This window comes from Trachurus trachurus (assembly GCF_905171665.1).
Source record: "Trachurus trachurus genome assembly, chromosome: 24".
NCBI classification, from domain to species: domain Eukaryota; kingdom Metazoa; phylum Chordata; class Actinopteri; order Carangiformes; family Carangidae; genus Trachurus; species Trachurus trachurus.
The window spans coordinates 19274964-19290655 of record NC_139910.1 but is presented as its reverse complement, the minus strand read 5'-3'; the positions used below and the strand labels follow the sequence as shown (position 1 = coordinate 19290655).

The 15692-nt window shown below is 41.4% G+C and overlaps 2 protein-coding genes across 2 annotated transcripts in view; one reads left to right on the top strand and one right to left on the bottom strand.

Annotated features, from left to right (window-relative positions):
* nt5dc1 (5'-nucleotidase domain containing 1) overlaps positions 1-14045 on the bottom strand; it is a 68295-nt gene extending 54250 nt beyond the window's left edge. The window contains exons 1-6 of the mRNA XM_084000594.1: positions 13684-14045; positions 12413-12504; positions 11873-11944; positions 11627-11736; positions 11452-11531; positions 11275-11356 (exon numbers count right to left, since the gene is read on the bottom strand). Of these exons, the coding sequence (XP_083856720.1) occupies positions 11275-11356; positions 11452-11531; positions 11627-11736; positions 11873-11944; positions 12413-12504; positions 13684-13776 (529 nt within the window). The 5' untranslated portion in view covers positions 13777-14045. The remainder of the gene's footprint in view (positions 1-11274; positions 11357-11451; positions 11532-11626; positions 11737-11872; positions 11945-12412; positions 12505-13683) is intronic.
* On the top strand, positions 5915-10601 carry col10a1b (collagen, type X, alpha 1b; the record flags this gene model as incomplete). The annotated part of the gene is made up of 2 exons (XM_084000593.1): positions 5915-6032; positions 8746-10601. The coding sequence occupies 2 exons, from the start codon at positions 5915-5917 to the stop codon at positions 10599-10601; spliced, it is 1974 nt and encodes a 657-aa protein (XP_083856719.1).
* Positions 14046-15692: the final 1647 nt, after the last annotated feature.

The following is a 15692-nucleotide window of genomic DNA, read 5'->3' as shown; positions in this document are numbered from 1 at the left end:
CTCTGGAGCCACATAGGGACAGGATGGTCCAAAGACCAGAAATATAATAATAAATTGGATAAGAGACCAAACGTCTTCCTAGACAAATACAAGTCCAGCTGCCTTTGATTCAATTTGTTGCCCAAAGTTATACTAATATACAGACAACAACTCCACACTGTAGATTCCTGCTGGAAGAAATCTTTGCTCTTTAGACCAAGGGGGAATCAACCTATAAGACAACAACACAGCCGCAATTATCATAATAACAAAGCAAAAGAAAAAAAGGGGGATCTCAACTGCTATTTCCAAAGCCAAGAATGAACTTTGAACCTCAATTTTTAGGCTCACCGAAAACGTACTACTTAAACCAATAACAAATGGGCAACTCCATCGGCTCACACAGATCACTTAATGGAAAGCTCCAGAACAGCTGCTTAATGGGCCTTGTGGTGAGATTGTTCACTGGTTTCAAGGTTGAGAATGAACTCTCAACATTCAACTAAAGCTCACTATTAGCTACAGATACAAGTTTAACACAGATTTACCTGTATCCGTGTAAATATTACAGTATAGAAGTTTTCAACAAAATGTTAAATAATGGGAATGTGCTATGTTATGTATTATTATATGCATCATGTATTTTAGCTCTTTCATATGTAAATTTAATTCATTCTCATCAAAATGCTGTTTAGCTGCAACTGGTGCAGACCACAACACCTGACAGAAATAAATGCTAATGTTGCTGTGTGTGACTAACATTCCTTGATATTACATGAATAAAAATGACATAAAAAATGTAGAAAGTGATAATATGTTTATGTTTCATTTATGGCTTATTGTGCCAGCCCGAAGTGACCAGACACATTTGTGCAATTTCACCAGATCCATCTGAAATATTACTGTATATCCACTCAAAAAATGGATAGATGATCTTGGCCAATATCTGCTTGCTTCATTTTTCTTTGGACTCTAGCATTAGAGGGTTGGCTTTTTCCTCTTTTTTTTTTTTTTTTTAATAAAAGTGTTCTCTGAAATCAATTTGATCCTCTATAGAGTGACCAAGGTGAAAAATATATTTATTCAGGGTCATTTAAACACAGATGTAACTTGAATTTGTGCATTTATCAAGATAATGTGGAAATCAGAGGCTGAACATGTTGGGGGACAGCCCGTCATCACCAGAGGTAATTAAAGCCACTTAAGTCACATTAAGTCACGTCTGAAGTTCAGCAGCAGCACGTGAAGTAGTTTGCAAGGACAAAACAATGGTTACAGACGAGACGACCCTTCCCAGAAATACCACCCACACTGTCCTCAGGGGCAGAGAGAAAGAGGACAAGTCCATATCATACTCTGTCAGTGTTGCATTCCATACAGTTCATCTCCCTTTCTAATTACATGTTTATGCACTGTGACTGCCGTATGCTGTACACAGCTTCCCCAGAAACAGCATTTCAATCTAAGTAACCGTTTACATTAAACCTCACACTGGCCAGATTTAGTTCAGGAGACATTAATTCTGACACACCAAAAAAAAAAAAAAAAAAGTGATCTAAATGATATAAAAGGCATGACTGCCTCACTGCGGTTACAGCCACTTTCATGGTGAGATGCAGCGCCATATCTGTAGTTTAGAAAGTTGTTAAATGTTGACTCCACCCCCCACACTACTCTGTCATTTAATTCAAAGAGTTTACCAAAGGTGCCCACGGCTCATCTGCGGCTGCTGCGACGTTGGCAGTTTAAATGATACGGCCAGAGGGAGGGGAAGGCTTTTCCAAACCGCACATCTATTACATAGTCACTGCACCAATCAAGACTGTAGATTTAAGGTTGATGACGATCACAATGATACGTCCTTGTTGCTACGCAAGCAAAATCTACCTACATTCAACATTACATTCAAACATCAACCTTTTATTCCTTTAAGGAACCTTTTATTCCTTTATCATCTTGTACTTTATATCTGAACTCCCTTTCTGTATATCTAAAAAGTTTCATCTTATTTTGAAACAAATGTTGCACTACATTCATTGAATTAGCTGATGTTTTTGCTTATGTTACTGTTAAGCTGTGTACACACCAAAGCGACAATGTGCAACATCCTGCGGAGGCGCACGCAGCTAGACGTTCACTGCCGTCTCCAGGAACTGCGCCTTGATGATGGCTGTTTCCCGCGCTACCTGAGGCTCACTAGTGCTTTGTTGAAGCTGATTGGCTGTTGTGGACTTGTCGCTGAGTTTGAATATTTTAAATAAGTGCGACATGCTAGTCGGCTCCTGGAGCGACAAGTCACGCCCCTTCTGTTGCGGCCTCAAACGGGATGTTGCATCATGCCGTTGACTTTGTATGTCATTTTTTGGTGTGTACGCAGATTCAGGCTGAGCATCACAAATATTCATGACAGAAAATTTATAACAAAAACTTTTTTGAAAAAGTGCTGTAGGCTAAGTGTTGGATTTTGTGATCTTTAGACAGAGACTAGTCTGGCCTGACGGAAGTGTGTTGCTGCGATTAGCCTCTGATTGGTCGGAACGAGCCACCCGGCGGAAGTCCCGCCTCCGTGCTGCAGCTTTCACAGTCCGCCTGGTAAAGGGAAACATCAACAAACAACAACAGGAACCGAACTATGGATCTATTATACATCCGTGTCACATGAACCGAACAGAAGAATACATATCCGTCAGCGGTTGCCAACCGCCGTTAAACCGAACAAAATAATAAATATCCGTCAACGGTTGCCGACCGTCGTTACACCGCGGACCGAAATCCAGTTTCCAACCGGCAATATTTTGCAAGCGCGCCGTTGCTACGGCGTTGCTACGGCGCCGACCACAACGATTGTGACTGGTTGAAAGAATTCCAAACGGCCGGAGCGTTTTTTTCTCTGATCGCAGAATCATAGGCGGACCAGCCAGAGACTAGACAGAGACAGACTCACTGCTTCTCACCACATTCTATTGGTAAAGCTAAGCTAACTAGCTTGTGGCTGGAGATTTATATTTAGTGTCCAGTCCAGCCATGAGAGTGGTTTCCATGTTCTCGTCTAAATCTCCAAGATAGCAGATGAGCATTTTGCTTCGAACGTCTAATTATTCCTTTCCAGCCACCATGTGAAGAGACCTCTGGTGACACAGTGAAGTGTCCAGAGTGCTACATTCTGACACATTTTGGTTGCTTATGATATATGATGTAAATACCAAAGAGGGAACTTAAAATGTGCTGCTGCTGCTGCACAAAAAGGCATGGTGAGACATTTTGGAAACAAACTTACCTAAACTGTATATGTGGGTGACACAGTATAGTTACTACTGTTGATAGTTCAAAGAGGAAATATGCAGGATTTTTAGCTTAACTACACCACATTTTTACCTTAATTAAACAGCTCTGGAGTAATTGTGATGGTTTAATAAATTACATACAACTTGAGAAATGCTATTTTTGTTAACAACAAAAAGTGACACAGGGCACCTTTAAAGTAACAGTGACACATTGACTTTCTACTGTAATGCCTTTCTGCACCAGCCAGCAGTCAAGTGCAGTTTTATGTGATAGCTGTGGTTAGCTAGCACACAAAATAGCATGTGGCTGAATTTATGAGTTCATGAGTCGTCAAAAATATTTTTATGTTTTACAGAGAAGACAGATTTTAATATAAACTTACTAAAAAACCTTTTTTTAAACATTTAAACCTTTTAAAAACATTATCAAGAGAGATGAATAAACAGGATTTGAAGGCTTTCTTTTTTTCACTTAACTGTCTCTCTGGCTTAATTTTACAACTGTTTTGTTTTCTTAATGATAAATCACAACCCACCAAGTAAGACCATCATAGAAGCTAATCTTTATAATGCATAAAGTAACAAATGCTTAGAAACTGTTTTAACGCAGGTTAGCTGGTTGGTTTTATGTGTTTATGTGTTGCAACTTGCGAGAGAGACAAGGAAAATATGAGAGAAATTTGATGCACAGAATTCTGAGCACTTTCCCTTAAATGTCTGTTGAATGACGGTAAATGTCTAATAAATGTCTAAATTAACCATAATTCAGTACCATTTAAACAGGGCTACATTACTGTATTTTATTCTACAAAAACCTTGAGACTTGATATCATAAGATATGTATATGTGTCATCAAAGGAATATATTAGGGGGCAATGGTTGTGATATGAGTCATGGTTAAAGTGAGGGGAAAAAAAACTTTTTCTGTGAGAAAACAAGAAAATTATGATAATGGGATTTTTTCTGGGCTCTGTATCAAACAAGCATGTTTCCTTGCATCAGGAGAATATGAATAGTGGTCCTTTGGTGTCTTTGTAACCCCACAATGTTTCATCTATGGAAGCACTGATGGCAGATCCTGTCATTTGGATATTGCAATTGAAATGACATCTTAATTGATTAATTGTTCAGCTCTGATAAATAGCAATGCATCTGTCAGTGCTCCAAGCTGTTCTACTGCTCTCACTCTGCAGACCAGAGTCTCCTCACAGGACCAAGCAGTTTAAAACCTCACTTCTGCCTCCTGGTGTCTTAAAGCTGCACTGTGGGTCAATGCAGGTGACCACATGCCAGTTTCACAAAGTCCCAAAGACAATATGCCTGGGATTATTATAAGAGGTTTTACGATGTGAAATTTAAATTTGTAAACCAATGAAATTGGTGGAAGGTTTAAGGGTGAACCTAAATTTGTGAACCATATCTTTCAAACCCAGAATTTACAGATTAAAATGAAACCATCCAGCATCTATTAAAAGCTGAGTGTCTTTTCAGATTTAACCAAAACTGAGGGAAAACAGCCATTTTGGTGTCTGTCCTCTACCACAGCCTCACTGTCTTTGGACCAGAGGAAAATATTGCCAGACTCACATAGTCTTTACTTTTCCAGGAAAACACCCGGTCACAAGCCTCTTTTAACTAACTAACTAACAAAAAAAAAAAAAAACACCTATGTTTGAGCAGCTAAAATGGCTCAAAAAAGAAAGGAGAGACTGTTTAACGATCCTGACTCATCTCTCAGAAAGTGCAAACAGTGATTAAGTTGTCACATGTAACACGGAATAAACAAAGTTAATGTTAAAGATTTGCCACACATTGAACGACAGGTCACCGAAATAAGAGAAATCCAGAAATGAACTTGAAAATGTCACACAATAGGGAATCAGACAGGAATCCCCTCACTGCTGCAGACAGAGAGAACCACATCAAAAGAGAGAGTGGAGGGGGGGCATCACCCTGAAGTGGCATGCCTCCTGAGGACATGGCACCCATCATTAAAGATGACATCAGAGTAGGGAGTGGCCTCGGACATGAGGTAGATCCTTCAAGATGCTGGAAGAGTGGCTCAGTATAAATTCCTTGAGCCCAGTGCCCTGGGAAGCAGCAGCTGCCACTAAGACAGCAAGGCTCCACAAACTAAAGGATATAGCAGCAAAGTCTCGGGACAGCAGCCTCCCGACCCCCCGACTGTTTCTTTGGAGCATAAACCTTCCCGGTAAGATGGCTTTTTTTTGTTTGTTTGTTTCTCTGACTCCAGGTCAGTGCAGTGGGGAACTCCCAGCTGCAGCCAAACTCTCACTGAGGGGTTGGTTGATGCTGGAGGGCTGCAGGAGTTACAAGTGTAATGAGCCATGTGCTCCTGCTGCGTTAACTCTGAGACAGAATCTTTCATTGTGTCAGAACTTTGCCCCAGAAAAAAAAACACTTTTGCCAGAGTTGATATAGACAATTGTTATGCTAGATGCTCACTTTTCAACAATCGCCTAAATTAACTTAATGTGCCAGTTTAATGTGGGACAAGTGCTGCAGCATCTGTGCTCTGCCACTCACTCATTTATCATGCAAGGTCCTGGAATTCTGACTGACATTGGAGACAAAGACCAACACTTCTTCTCATATACTGATTTTTGTCTTTGCAGGTTTTGCTTCGCAAGATGGACCTGAGGGTAACAAGTCTCGTCCTCGTCCTCCTAGCCCTGGCTGAGGCGACCCCTGATAGGTACTACCATGTGCCAAAAGTAACCAAGGCGCACTACCCCGTTAAGAGTCATGGTGAGTCATGCATAGAAATTTCACACAAGAATGGTTCATGTACAAACAAGCTGCAGTTAATATAGATAAAGATAAGCAGGGACAGAATTAAAATCCTGCATATATTTATTTTTTGTATGATATTTAAGCTCCTACAGTACAGCACCAAGACAATTCTTCAGCTCATATCACTGCAGGCAGCGTTCAGGGCTCATCAGCTTTGTAATCCATCAGTTTCTGCTTAAAGGTTAGATACAAATACAAACAATTTAAACTGCAAAAAAGGAGTACCAAAAATCACTTTAAATTATATTAAATTAAATTACACATTGACTGGAATTCATTGGACACAGTCTGACAGATTTCTAATTATAATTATATTGTATATACTGTATACTGTATATGCTGAAAAGCAACAGTATGTTCCAAAGATGTTTAATGGCAAAAAGTAAGAACTGGAGAGTTAGAGCCTACAACTGAATGTAACTGTGTGTTTTTTTTTATTTTTTTTTTATTTTAAATAAGCCATGCACACAGACTCGTACTGTGACACATTCAAATCAAATTACACCTGTAACTTAAATCACTAATCTGAATTCCTGTCATCACCCTCACCATCATCATCACAACCCCTTTGACCTTTTGCTAAATTTTACTCAAATGCAGCTTGGCAACACCCTCCTTCATTAAGTGTAATCAAGGTGCTCGCCCAGCGGTCCGGTGCTGCGACTCGTTGGTTGAGAGCAAAAGGCCATGGTTGAAGTGTCGAACTGCTGTGAATGTGTAGATCTGTATGTAACTGTGAGGTGGGGTATAGCTCTAAAAGAGCACTTGTGTTCGAGATAAGTAATAGTTTTCAATGCGTAATAGGAGAAAACCCAAAGCAGTGGCGATGGTGTAACCACCAGGATGATGCATGAGATTGTGTTTAAAATAGTTGAGCTGAGAATTTATTTCCCTAGTTTTGTTTTTGAGGGTTTCTGATGTGGTTTGAATATGAGCCTCCACATAAAAATAGAGCAGAAAATCGTCAATGAGAACTCAAATTTGTCAGATCTCCAAAACAGATGTTGTTACCACGTTGCAGAAGGCACGCCCTGACAAACTGCTTTGTGGTATTAAAATCTCACCACACAATAAGAATTAAAAAAAACAAAACAACACAGACTGCGGAGAAATGCTCTGTCAAGTTCAGACAGTAAACACGACAAACCACAGCAAATTTACTGGAACGTCACTCGGCAGTCAAGATAGTAAAGCTGCTTTTTTTCCTAAATAAAGACAGCAAAATAAAATGACTCACAAACAACATAAACTGAGAAAAGATGATGGCAGTAAACCAATTCTAAGTGCAATAAGTGCACGTGTAACCTTTGAATGTCAGCTCCTGGGTCAACGCCTGAGGACAACATCTTCACCTCCAGTTTGTGGTGTTCCTGGCTGCCACAAGGTCCAGTTCTGGCACAGAAATCCCCTGTAGGGTTTCAGGCACGGCCTTATGTGGTTTGAAAATTACAGCCTTTGACAAAGCATCTTCCTCCCTCCACACCATTTGAAAAGAGAGGTCAACACTACAACATTTGTCTCTGAGATTCGGTCACACTTGGCAATAACACATCCAGCATTATGGTGCATGAAGGAATGTGACAGCAAAGATGCTGTTTGTGTATGGCTCAAAAATTAAGATAGTTCCTGTACTCTTATTATAAACACTATTATACATATTTTTATTGCAATATCAAAGTCCTACCTATGTTCCTAATATAGCTACCAATGTTTACATCAGTAGTCTCAAACATACATTTTCTAAGATTGTGACTAAACATAAAATGAAGTTAAGTTTATATCACATTTGGACAACATAAAGAACTGAGGCTAACTAGCTAAATGTATGGTTCATCTCACAAGTTGCACTTCATAAATGCAATGACGTGAAAAATCATCTTGTCTGAGTTTTTTTTTTAAAGACAGAAAAAAATGTCTCAAAGGTCAAATGTTGGTTTTTCCTTATGTTGACTTTAGTGATACAGAATACTGAGCAATAACCTCCAGTAAAATAACAATTTGACTTTGCATGCCAGTTTAGTGCAAACCCATGCATTCATCTGACCTTGCCCTAAAACTCTATGCTATGTGGCAGGAAATGCATCAAGATGATGTTGAAAACTTGCAGACCACTAACTATACATTCACAGCCATGGGCAGTGCAGGAAATTAAAGGGTGCAGCACAGTGTGGGCAAATTGACCTGAAATGTACAGAAGCTAGTGTACTCGGTCTCCTGCCAGTAGATGTAAGCTTGGTGAAATCATCACCTCAGACAAATGGTGCTGGAAGGACTATACTGTGGAGACAAAAAGGGAGTACAGTATTCTCAACCCACTCACGAGTGGTGTTTTAAGGTAGTTTTTTGTCTAATCTATAGAGTACCAGTCTTTGGGTAATTCAAGGATTGTAGCGGCATATTATGTAAGGTATTGAAAAGGCACAAGGAGTCAGAGAATGTGGAGAAAGTGGTTCAAAATGTCATTTGTTGATCATATGCACACCACCCCCTTGTTGTATGCCTCTTATGTATTTTCCAAAATCATGTATAGCATCATGTGGATGTGCTATTTTTTCATCAAAGCTCATGAGACAAACTGACAGTGATCTTGCAAAGATACTTGTTACATAATCTGTGCATCATGTTACTGAAATAATCAACGTGTATCTGTGTTCCTGTATTCCCTTAGCTGTTGCAGGCGAACAAGGTCCTCAAGGTCCTCCAGGTGAACCAGGCCCAATGGGACCACCTGGAGCTCCTGGAAAGAGTGGTGTAGGACATCAAGGACCACCAGGACCACCTGGATCTCCTGGACCTGCTGGCTACTCTCAAGCAGGTAAACCTGGGACCCCAGGTGGACCTGGAAAACCAGGTACCCCTGGCATCCCTGGTGACAGAGGTGCACATGGCGCAACTGGAGCAATGGGTCCCAGGGGTTCACCTGGTTCACCTGGGTCACCTGGACCTGCGGGACTCACTTCTGTTGGAAAACCTGGACCAGGTGGCATTCCTGGAGCAATGGGGCACAGAGGAGAGCCTGGCCTTAAGGGACACCCTGGTATTCCTGGTATTCCTGGGAACAAAGGAGAGAGAGGTATTGGGGTTCCTGGGGTTCAAGGAGCACCTGGCCAAGTCGGACCAATGGGTCCAAGTGGTATGCCTGGTAAACCTGGAGTCGGTAAATCTGGTGCCACTGGCTATCCTGGAGAACCTGGCAAGAGTGGTATGCCTGGAAGAGATGGTGCTCCTGGGGCAACGGGTATGCCAGGGCCAAAGGGTCACACTGGGGCTCCAGGCATTGGAGCATCAGGAAAACCAGGTCAGAATGGTACACCAGGTATGCCTGGACCTATGGGGGCTAAAGGTCCACAGGGTCCAGCTGGTCAGCCAGGCTCCCCTGGCATGCCAGGTGTTGGCAAAACAGGTGAACCTGGAATACCAGGCAGCAGAGGATCCCCAGGCTCTTCAGGAACCACTGGTCAAAAGGGAGAGCCAGGCCCAACTGGTTATACTGGTCAGCCCGGTGCCCCTGGTCCTATTGGCCCAGCTGGTCCACAGGGTGCAAGAGGCTTCCAAGGTGAGGGAGGCCCAGTAGGACCCAAAGGCGACATTGGTATGGTTGGTGCACCTGGCCCAAGGGGAACCAAAGGTGACCAAGGAGCTCAGGGTTTCACTGGAAAACCAGGTGTTCCCGGTGCAGTTGGTCCACAAGGACTTTCAGGTCATAATGGTCCTCAGGGTCAAAAGGGTTCACAGGGCCACACTGGTTCCCCAGGAATCCCTGGTGGAAATGGTGCTCAAGGAGCAAAAGGACACCCAGGTATGCCAGGATCACCAGGAAAAAGTGGCGAGAATGGAAGGCCAGGACCCATGGGACCAGTCGGAGCCCCCGGTCAATCCGGTCCCGCTGGACTTAAGGGCCATCCAGGTATGCCAGGCACACCTGGCCCAGCTGGCTTAACAGCTAAGGGTGTTTCTGGTCCTCAAGGTCCACCTGGAATTCCAGGTGCAAGAGGAACAGATGGTCTTCCTGGCCCCTCCGGCCCTCCTGGTGCCCCTGGCCCCCCAGGAGAGGTGATCTACCACCATGAAAAGAGCATGCCAATCAAGTCCCACGAGGTTGTGATGTCTCATGAGATGATGAAGGCCCCCATGTCTGCATTCAGTGCTGTGCTAACCACAGCCTACCCCCCAGCTGCAACTCCCATTCAGTTCAGCCAGGTTCTGTACAATGGGGAGCAGCATTATGACCCTCACAGTGGTGTGTTCACTTGCCAGATCCCAGGCCTCTACTATTTCAGCTATCACATCCATGTCAATGGTGCTAATGCATTGGTGGCCCTCTACAAAAATCAGGAACCAGTTGTTTTCACCTATGATGAGTACAACAAGGGCTTCCTGGATCAGATGTCAGGCAGTGCTGTTCTCATGCTGCATCCTGGTGACAGAGTCTATATCCAGGTCCCTGATGAGGAGAGTAATGGCATTTTTGCTGCAGAAAATGTTCACTGTGCTTTCTCTGGGTTCTTGATTGCCTCAACGTGATTTCACAAATCCAAATAAACCTCAAAGCCTTACAAACATTCAGCTACGCCGAGAAATTGATGACAAAATTCCAAATTGAGGCTGAAGATTAAATAATAAGTATGGTTGTATTTTCTTTTTGCTAGTTTAACTGCCTCATTCAAATCTTGAAAAAGATTTCAAATTTCTAACAAATGATTTGACTAACAGAGGTATTAATGCTGAGTAAAATGTTAAAATATACGCTTCAAATAGATCAGGTTCCCCATTTCATCTTGTGTGTGCATTGGCAATTTTAAGAGACATTAAACCATATCATAAGATGTTTTAAGTGGTGCTCTACAACTGCCTGTAACATTTACAGCACGTCTTTTATTTGTGTTTGTTTTTATTGATGTCTGTTGTTTAAGAATTTTTTCCTGTAATATACATACAAAAGACACACAAAACTTTTGTACTATGTTATTGAAGATCAGCACATTCTCACAAGCACTGTGACCAGCAAAAAAAAAAGAAAAACACAGAACGAGAAATTCAAACTGCATTTTTTTTCCAAACTATGTCCCATTGGATGTCTTAAGTTATGTACCACTTGCTGACCAAAACACAGAATAAAAGTTCTAGTCTGAAAAAGAATATCTGTGTATTGTGTCTGTTCTTCCTTACAGTATGGGTCCTTGAAGCAGAGGCTTACCTTTGAATGCAGATGTGTTGTAATTGTGATCGATGGCAGCGACCATGTCTTTCCAAAAATCTGAATTCACCTCATTTCCTCGCTGTTCACACAAAGATAAAAAGTTACACTTTGACATGTTTTATTCACATGAATGTACCGTTAATATATAGACACGCAGTTCTTATCATATATTACCTTATGCAACATATCCACAACTCTTCCACAGAGAAGGGCCCCAGGTAGATCAAAGTAGTTATCATAGAAGTAGTAATTTGCTGCAAAGACCAAAACAAAAGATCACAATCTGCATGAAATCTAGTGAATGCATTCAGGTACAGGTACTGTATAAAGACACATATAAACATTATACCAGATCTTGTGAAGGAGGTATTGAGGCTATTGAAGTGCTTCCACTCCCTTTTTGGACCATAATGTTTGATGATCTCATCTGTACTGAGGTCATTGGTTCCATGTGTCGCTCTAATCAAGCAAGAAAAATAACTTGATATTATTATTTTTACATTAAATATCCATGAAAAACCATGCCAAGCTGCGCAAAGACAGTGAGGAGATGTTCGGGCAGGCTGATCAAATTGATTTCATGTAAAATGCATACCGCAGGACAGTTCCATCTTCAGCAAGCTTCACAAGGTTTCCTTCCTCCAGATCCACCACAAGACCCTTAAAACTAGAGACAAAAATCAGGGTGTATAAGTGACAAAAACTGCAGAACTGCAAGGTTTTGTAGGGTTCAGAGATGGTTACCCCTATATATGAAGAAATGAAACTGAAAATTATGAAATATGTTCAGAAAATTACAATTTCCAATATATTATTATCAGATCTTTAAATTACAAAATAGCACCATCATGGCTGGCCTTGGTTAGGGGACAGAAGGGATAATTCAGGGGACAATTTACACCACTTATAACTTAAGAATAATAAGGGTCTTTTGTATATTAAACCCTCTGAATCATAGTTTGACATTTAGTCCTATAGTTCCCTCATTATCTCTGTTTCCTCGTTTCTACACGATGGAATGCAATGCAATCAAAGGATTGTATTGTTTGTATTTCATGAAAGTAGTATTCTTCTTATCCATGTAAGTTAAGTTTGTATTTTGTGCCCCTCTAGACTAATGCTGCTGCTGACTCACCAGAAATCCCAGGTAGCTGAGGTTAGGTTCAGCAAGTCCTTGTCATAGCCTTTATGCTCCACCAGATACCTGGCAAAGCTCTCATAAATGAGCTGCAAACACAAAGAGGAAACAATATCACTTACTGGAATGCGCAGAACAACAATGGAATGAGAGTACACAGGTTTTCCTTCATACCACTAACTACCGTTCTCCTGATCAGGACTGCTTCTGTGGTTAAAAGTTTGAAATCATTAGCTTTCTTCCAGTCCAATAAGCATTTGCAACACAGTTGAGTTACACGTTTACATCAAGAGTGAGCTTAGAGTGAATGCTTAAGGCATATTAGTAATATACATAAGTTACTACAGTAATACGAAAACAAGCCATTTTTGCTCACTCTGATGATCACCAATCAACATTAAAGGTTATAAATGCCTTTTTATTGTACAAGAGCTGATCATGAATTGGTGAGATGAATTGTTGTGTCAAGCTGTGTCCAGAAAAGTATAAAGCACTGTAAACCACTGTGTGTAGGCCTATGTCACACTGGACATTGCACATAGAAATCTGATAAATTCCAAGTATAAAAAAAATCAGACTTGTGTAGCAATACTTTGAATCTTTCATTCTAATTCACTCATTACTGGAAATTTTGGCATCACAATGACATTAATTCAACAGAGAATTTAATTATTGAGTCATGCTTTGAGGTCCACTGCTACTGCACTGATATGAGTAAACATACTATGTGACATGATGATGGAACAAGAGAATGCATAAATGAACTCCATGTCTGATAAGATCAAACAGACCACAATGATCAGTTAGGATTCAGTCACTCAGTGTCAAAAACCATCCAGTAGCCTAATATGCTGAGAAGTGAGCGGAGACTGCCTCTGTCCTATTTCTGGTGAGTGGCTGGTGATTAGAGAAGCTGCTGGCTGCCAATAGGCCTCAGAGGATTTAAAGACATGTACCAGGCAGCATCACCGCCGACGTTCAACCTGTGAGTCACGCACACTGACTGCAGCATCAGGAGCATCATCTCTCTCACACATACACACATACACTGATGTAGCCTACACATTCAAACAAACTCATAGGATTTATCACCGCATTTTATTCATACAGGCTTGCATGAGCTGACGAGTGACCGTTGAGGGGTATTGGCAGCTCCGAGCTATTTTTAATCCAGATGTGGTGCGGATCGAAGCGTCGGAGCTAGCTGCCTGCCTGCTGTGCTGCACACACACACACATATTCACACACATGCATCCGCAATCGCTCACCCTGGAGGTCTCCTTCAGATAGTAGCGGCAGAGCGTGTGGTCCAAGTCGAAGCCGATAACATCGCAGTCCGACAGGCTGAAGTATTCGCTCATTGTCGCTGGAACTGCTGCGTTAGTGTACACACATAAACTTGAGCACGGCAGCACAACACCACCGATGAGTCAATGTCACTGACTGACGGCGCGGATGGTGACTGCGCTCTGGGGGGGACGCTTCACTCACTCCTCGCGCACAGTCCCTCGAAAAGACAGCTCCCGGGGTCGTTCTTTCTCCTAAACCCCGAATTGCTAACCATTGAACGGTTAACGGTCAATAAGTTACCCCAGCGAAGCCACGAGATAAACTCCAGTGTGCCAGAAGAAGGCGGTAGAGAGGCGGCAGCAGCCAGAGTGCGGGAGCGTGCACTGCTTCCGGGTGTGGGGGACGAAACCGTAGCGCACAGTGGATGTGCGCAGAATGAAAACGAAAGCGCATTCAAATTTGAATGGACTGTGTCGAGGCCTGATGGAAGGTGAATACGAGCTGATGATGGACACAGGGCCCCGATTTACTTCCTTTCCTTACCTCTTGTCTACAGTGGAAAGTCACTTTGAAACTGCACAATATCTTTTTTTTTTTTCATGGGCACTGTTAGAATATTGCTAAATAACCTGTTGCGATTTACACATTTTAAGTAGCTATCCTTGTCTTTTCTCTGCAGTTTTATTCCACTGCAAGAAGGAAATATTTTAGATTACTTTTTATATTTTTGCACACAAAATCTAAAGGATCTTTAAAAAAACAACAACAACAAAAAAAAAAACATGATGCTTTGGTAAATTGACTGGTGGTCCTGAGAGCAACAACAAAGAAACAAAGAAAAAAACAACCCATGCAAATTGACCAAACTTTGACATTCGCACAACACAGCCAAAGTGTCTCAGCGGAACCGACTTAAAAGCATTGAACTACAGCTATGAGGACTTTACATATTTTATGGACTGCACTTGTACAACACTGAAAAGTCAACATGCTTGACCTCCTGATATTAGCCAGATATTTGAATTAATAATTCTTTACAAGCACAACTGAAAAATTTAGCTGGCTACTTGATTAGTCGAGTGACAGAAATCTAAATGCCAACATTTTGGGTTAGGGTGCACCCTGGGGAAAGAGGTTCAACTCCAGCCAGACTATTCATGACCAATCATTCCACTATTCTCTCCATGTGTCACCTGCCTGTCTCTACTGGGACTATAAAGGCATAAAAGGCCCAACAAACAACTTGTAAAACAATTCATGCTATTTCTTGATTCCAGCTTTTCAGAAGTGAGGATTTGCTGATTTATGTTAACCTTATAAAACCAGGCAACACATGTTTGGTTTTGGTGAGTTACAGCTCCGTACCTAGCCCTCTATTGCCCTCTAAAAGAATATAAGCCACATAAAATACAGAGTAGACAGAAATACCAATATTCCTGCTCTTCATCCTGTACACAATCCCCATTCTGACCTTTAACAACACATTAGCAGTTAGCGCTCCACTCATTCACATTTTTTGAGATTGTCCGTTTCTCTCTGTGGAGTGTACACTTGTTCTTGCCATTAATCAATCATCTATAGCCTATTATGACAACAGTAATATTGATGTGAAATGAAAATGAATGACTCCACTTTTATTTATAACATATTGGTTTGTAGCTATTTGCAGTATTTCTATATGTTCTGGTACCTCGGCCATCAGTAGCCTACTTGGGCCATGATCTTTATACTTTGTTATCATTCTGAGTTATCATCTCATAACTGTGACTTATTACTTATACTACATAATAGATTCTTGACTGTCTTACTGATATTGACTCACATCACATTACTGTGACCATTACAGTGATTCTAGTTCCTCAGTCCTTTCCTTCCTCCCATAATGATCACACAGCATAGGCTACTCATGAAAAAAAAAACATTAAGAAATAAATGAAAGAAAAACAATCACTCAGTCTTCTAAACCCAACCCATCATGAATCATCAG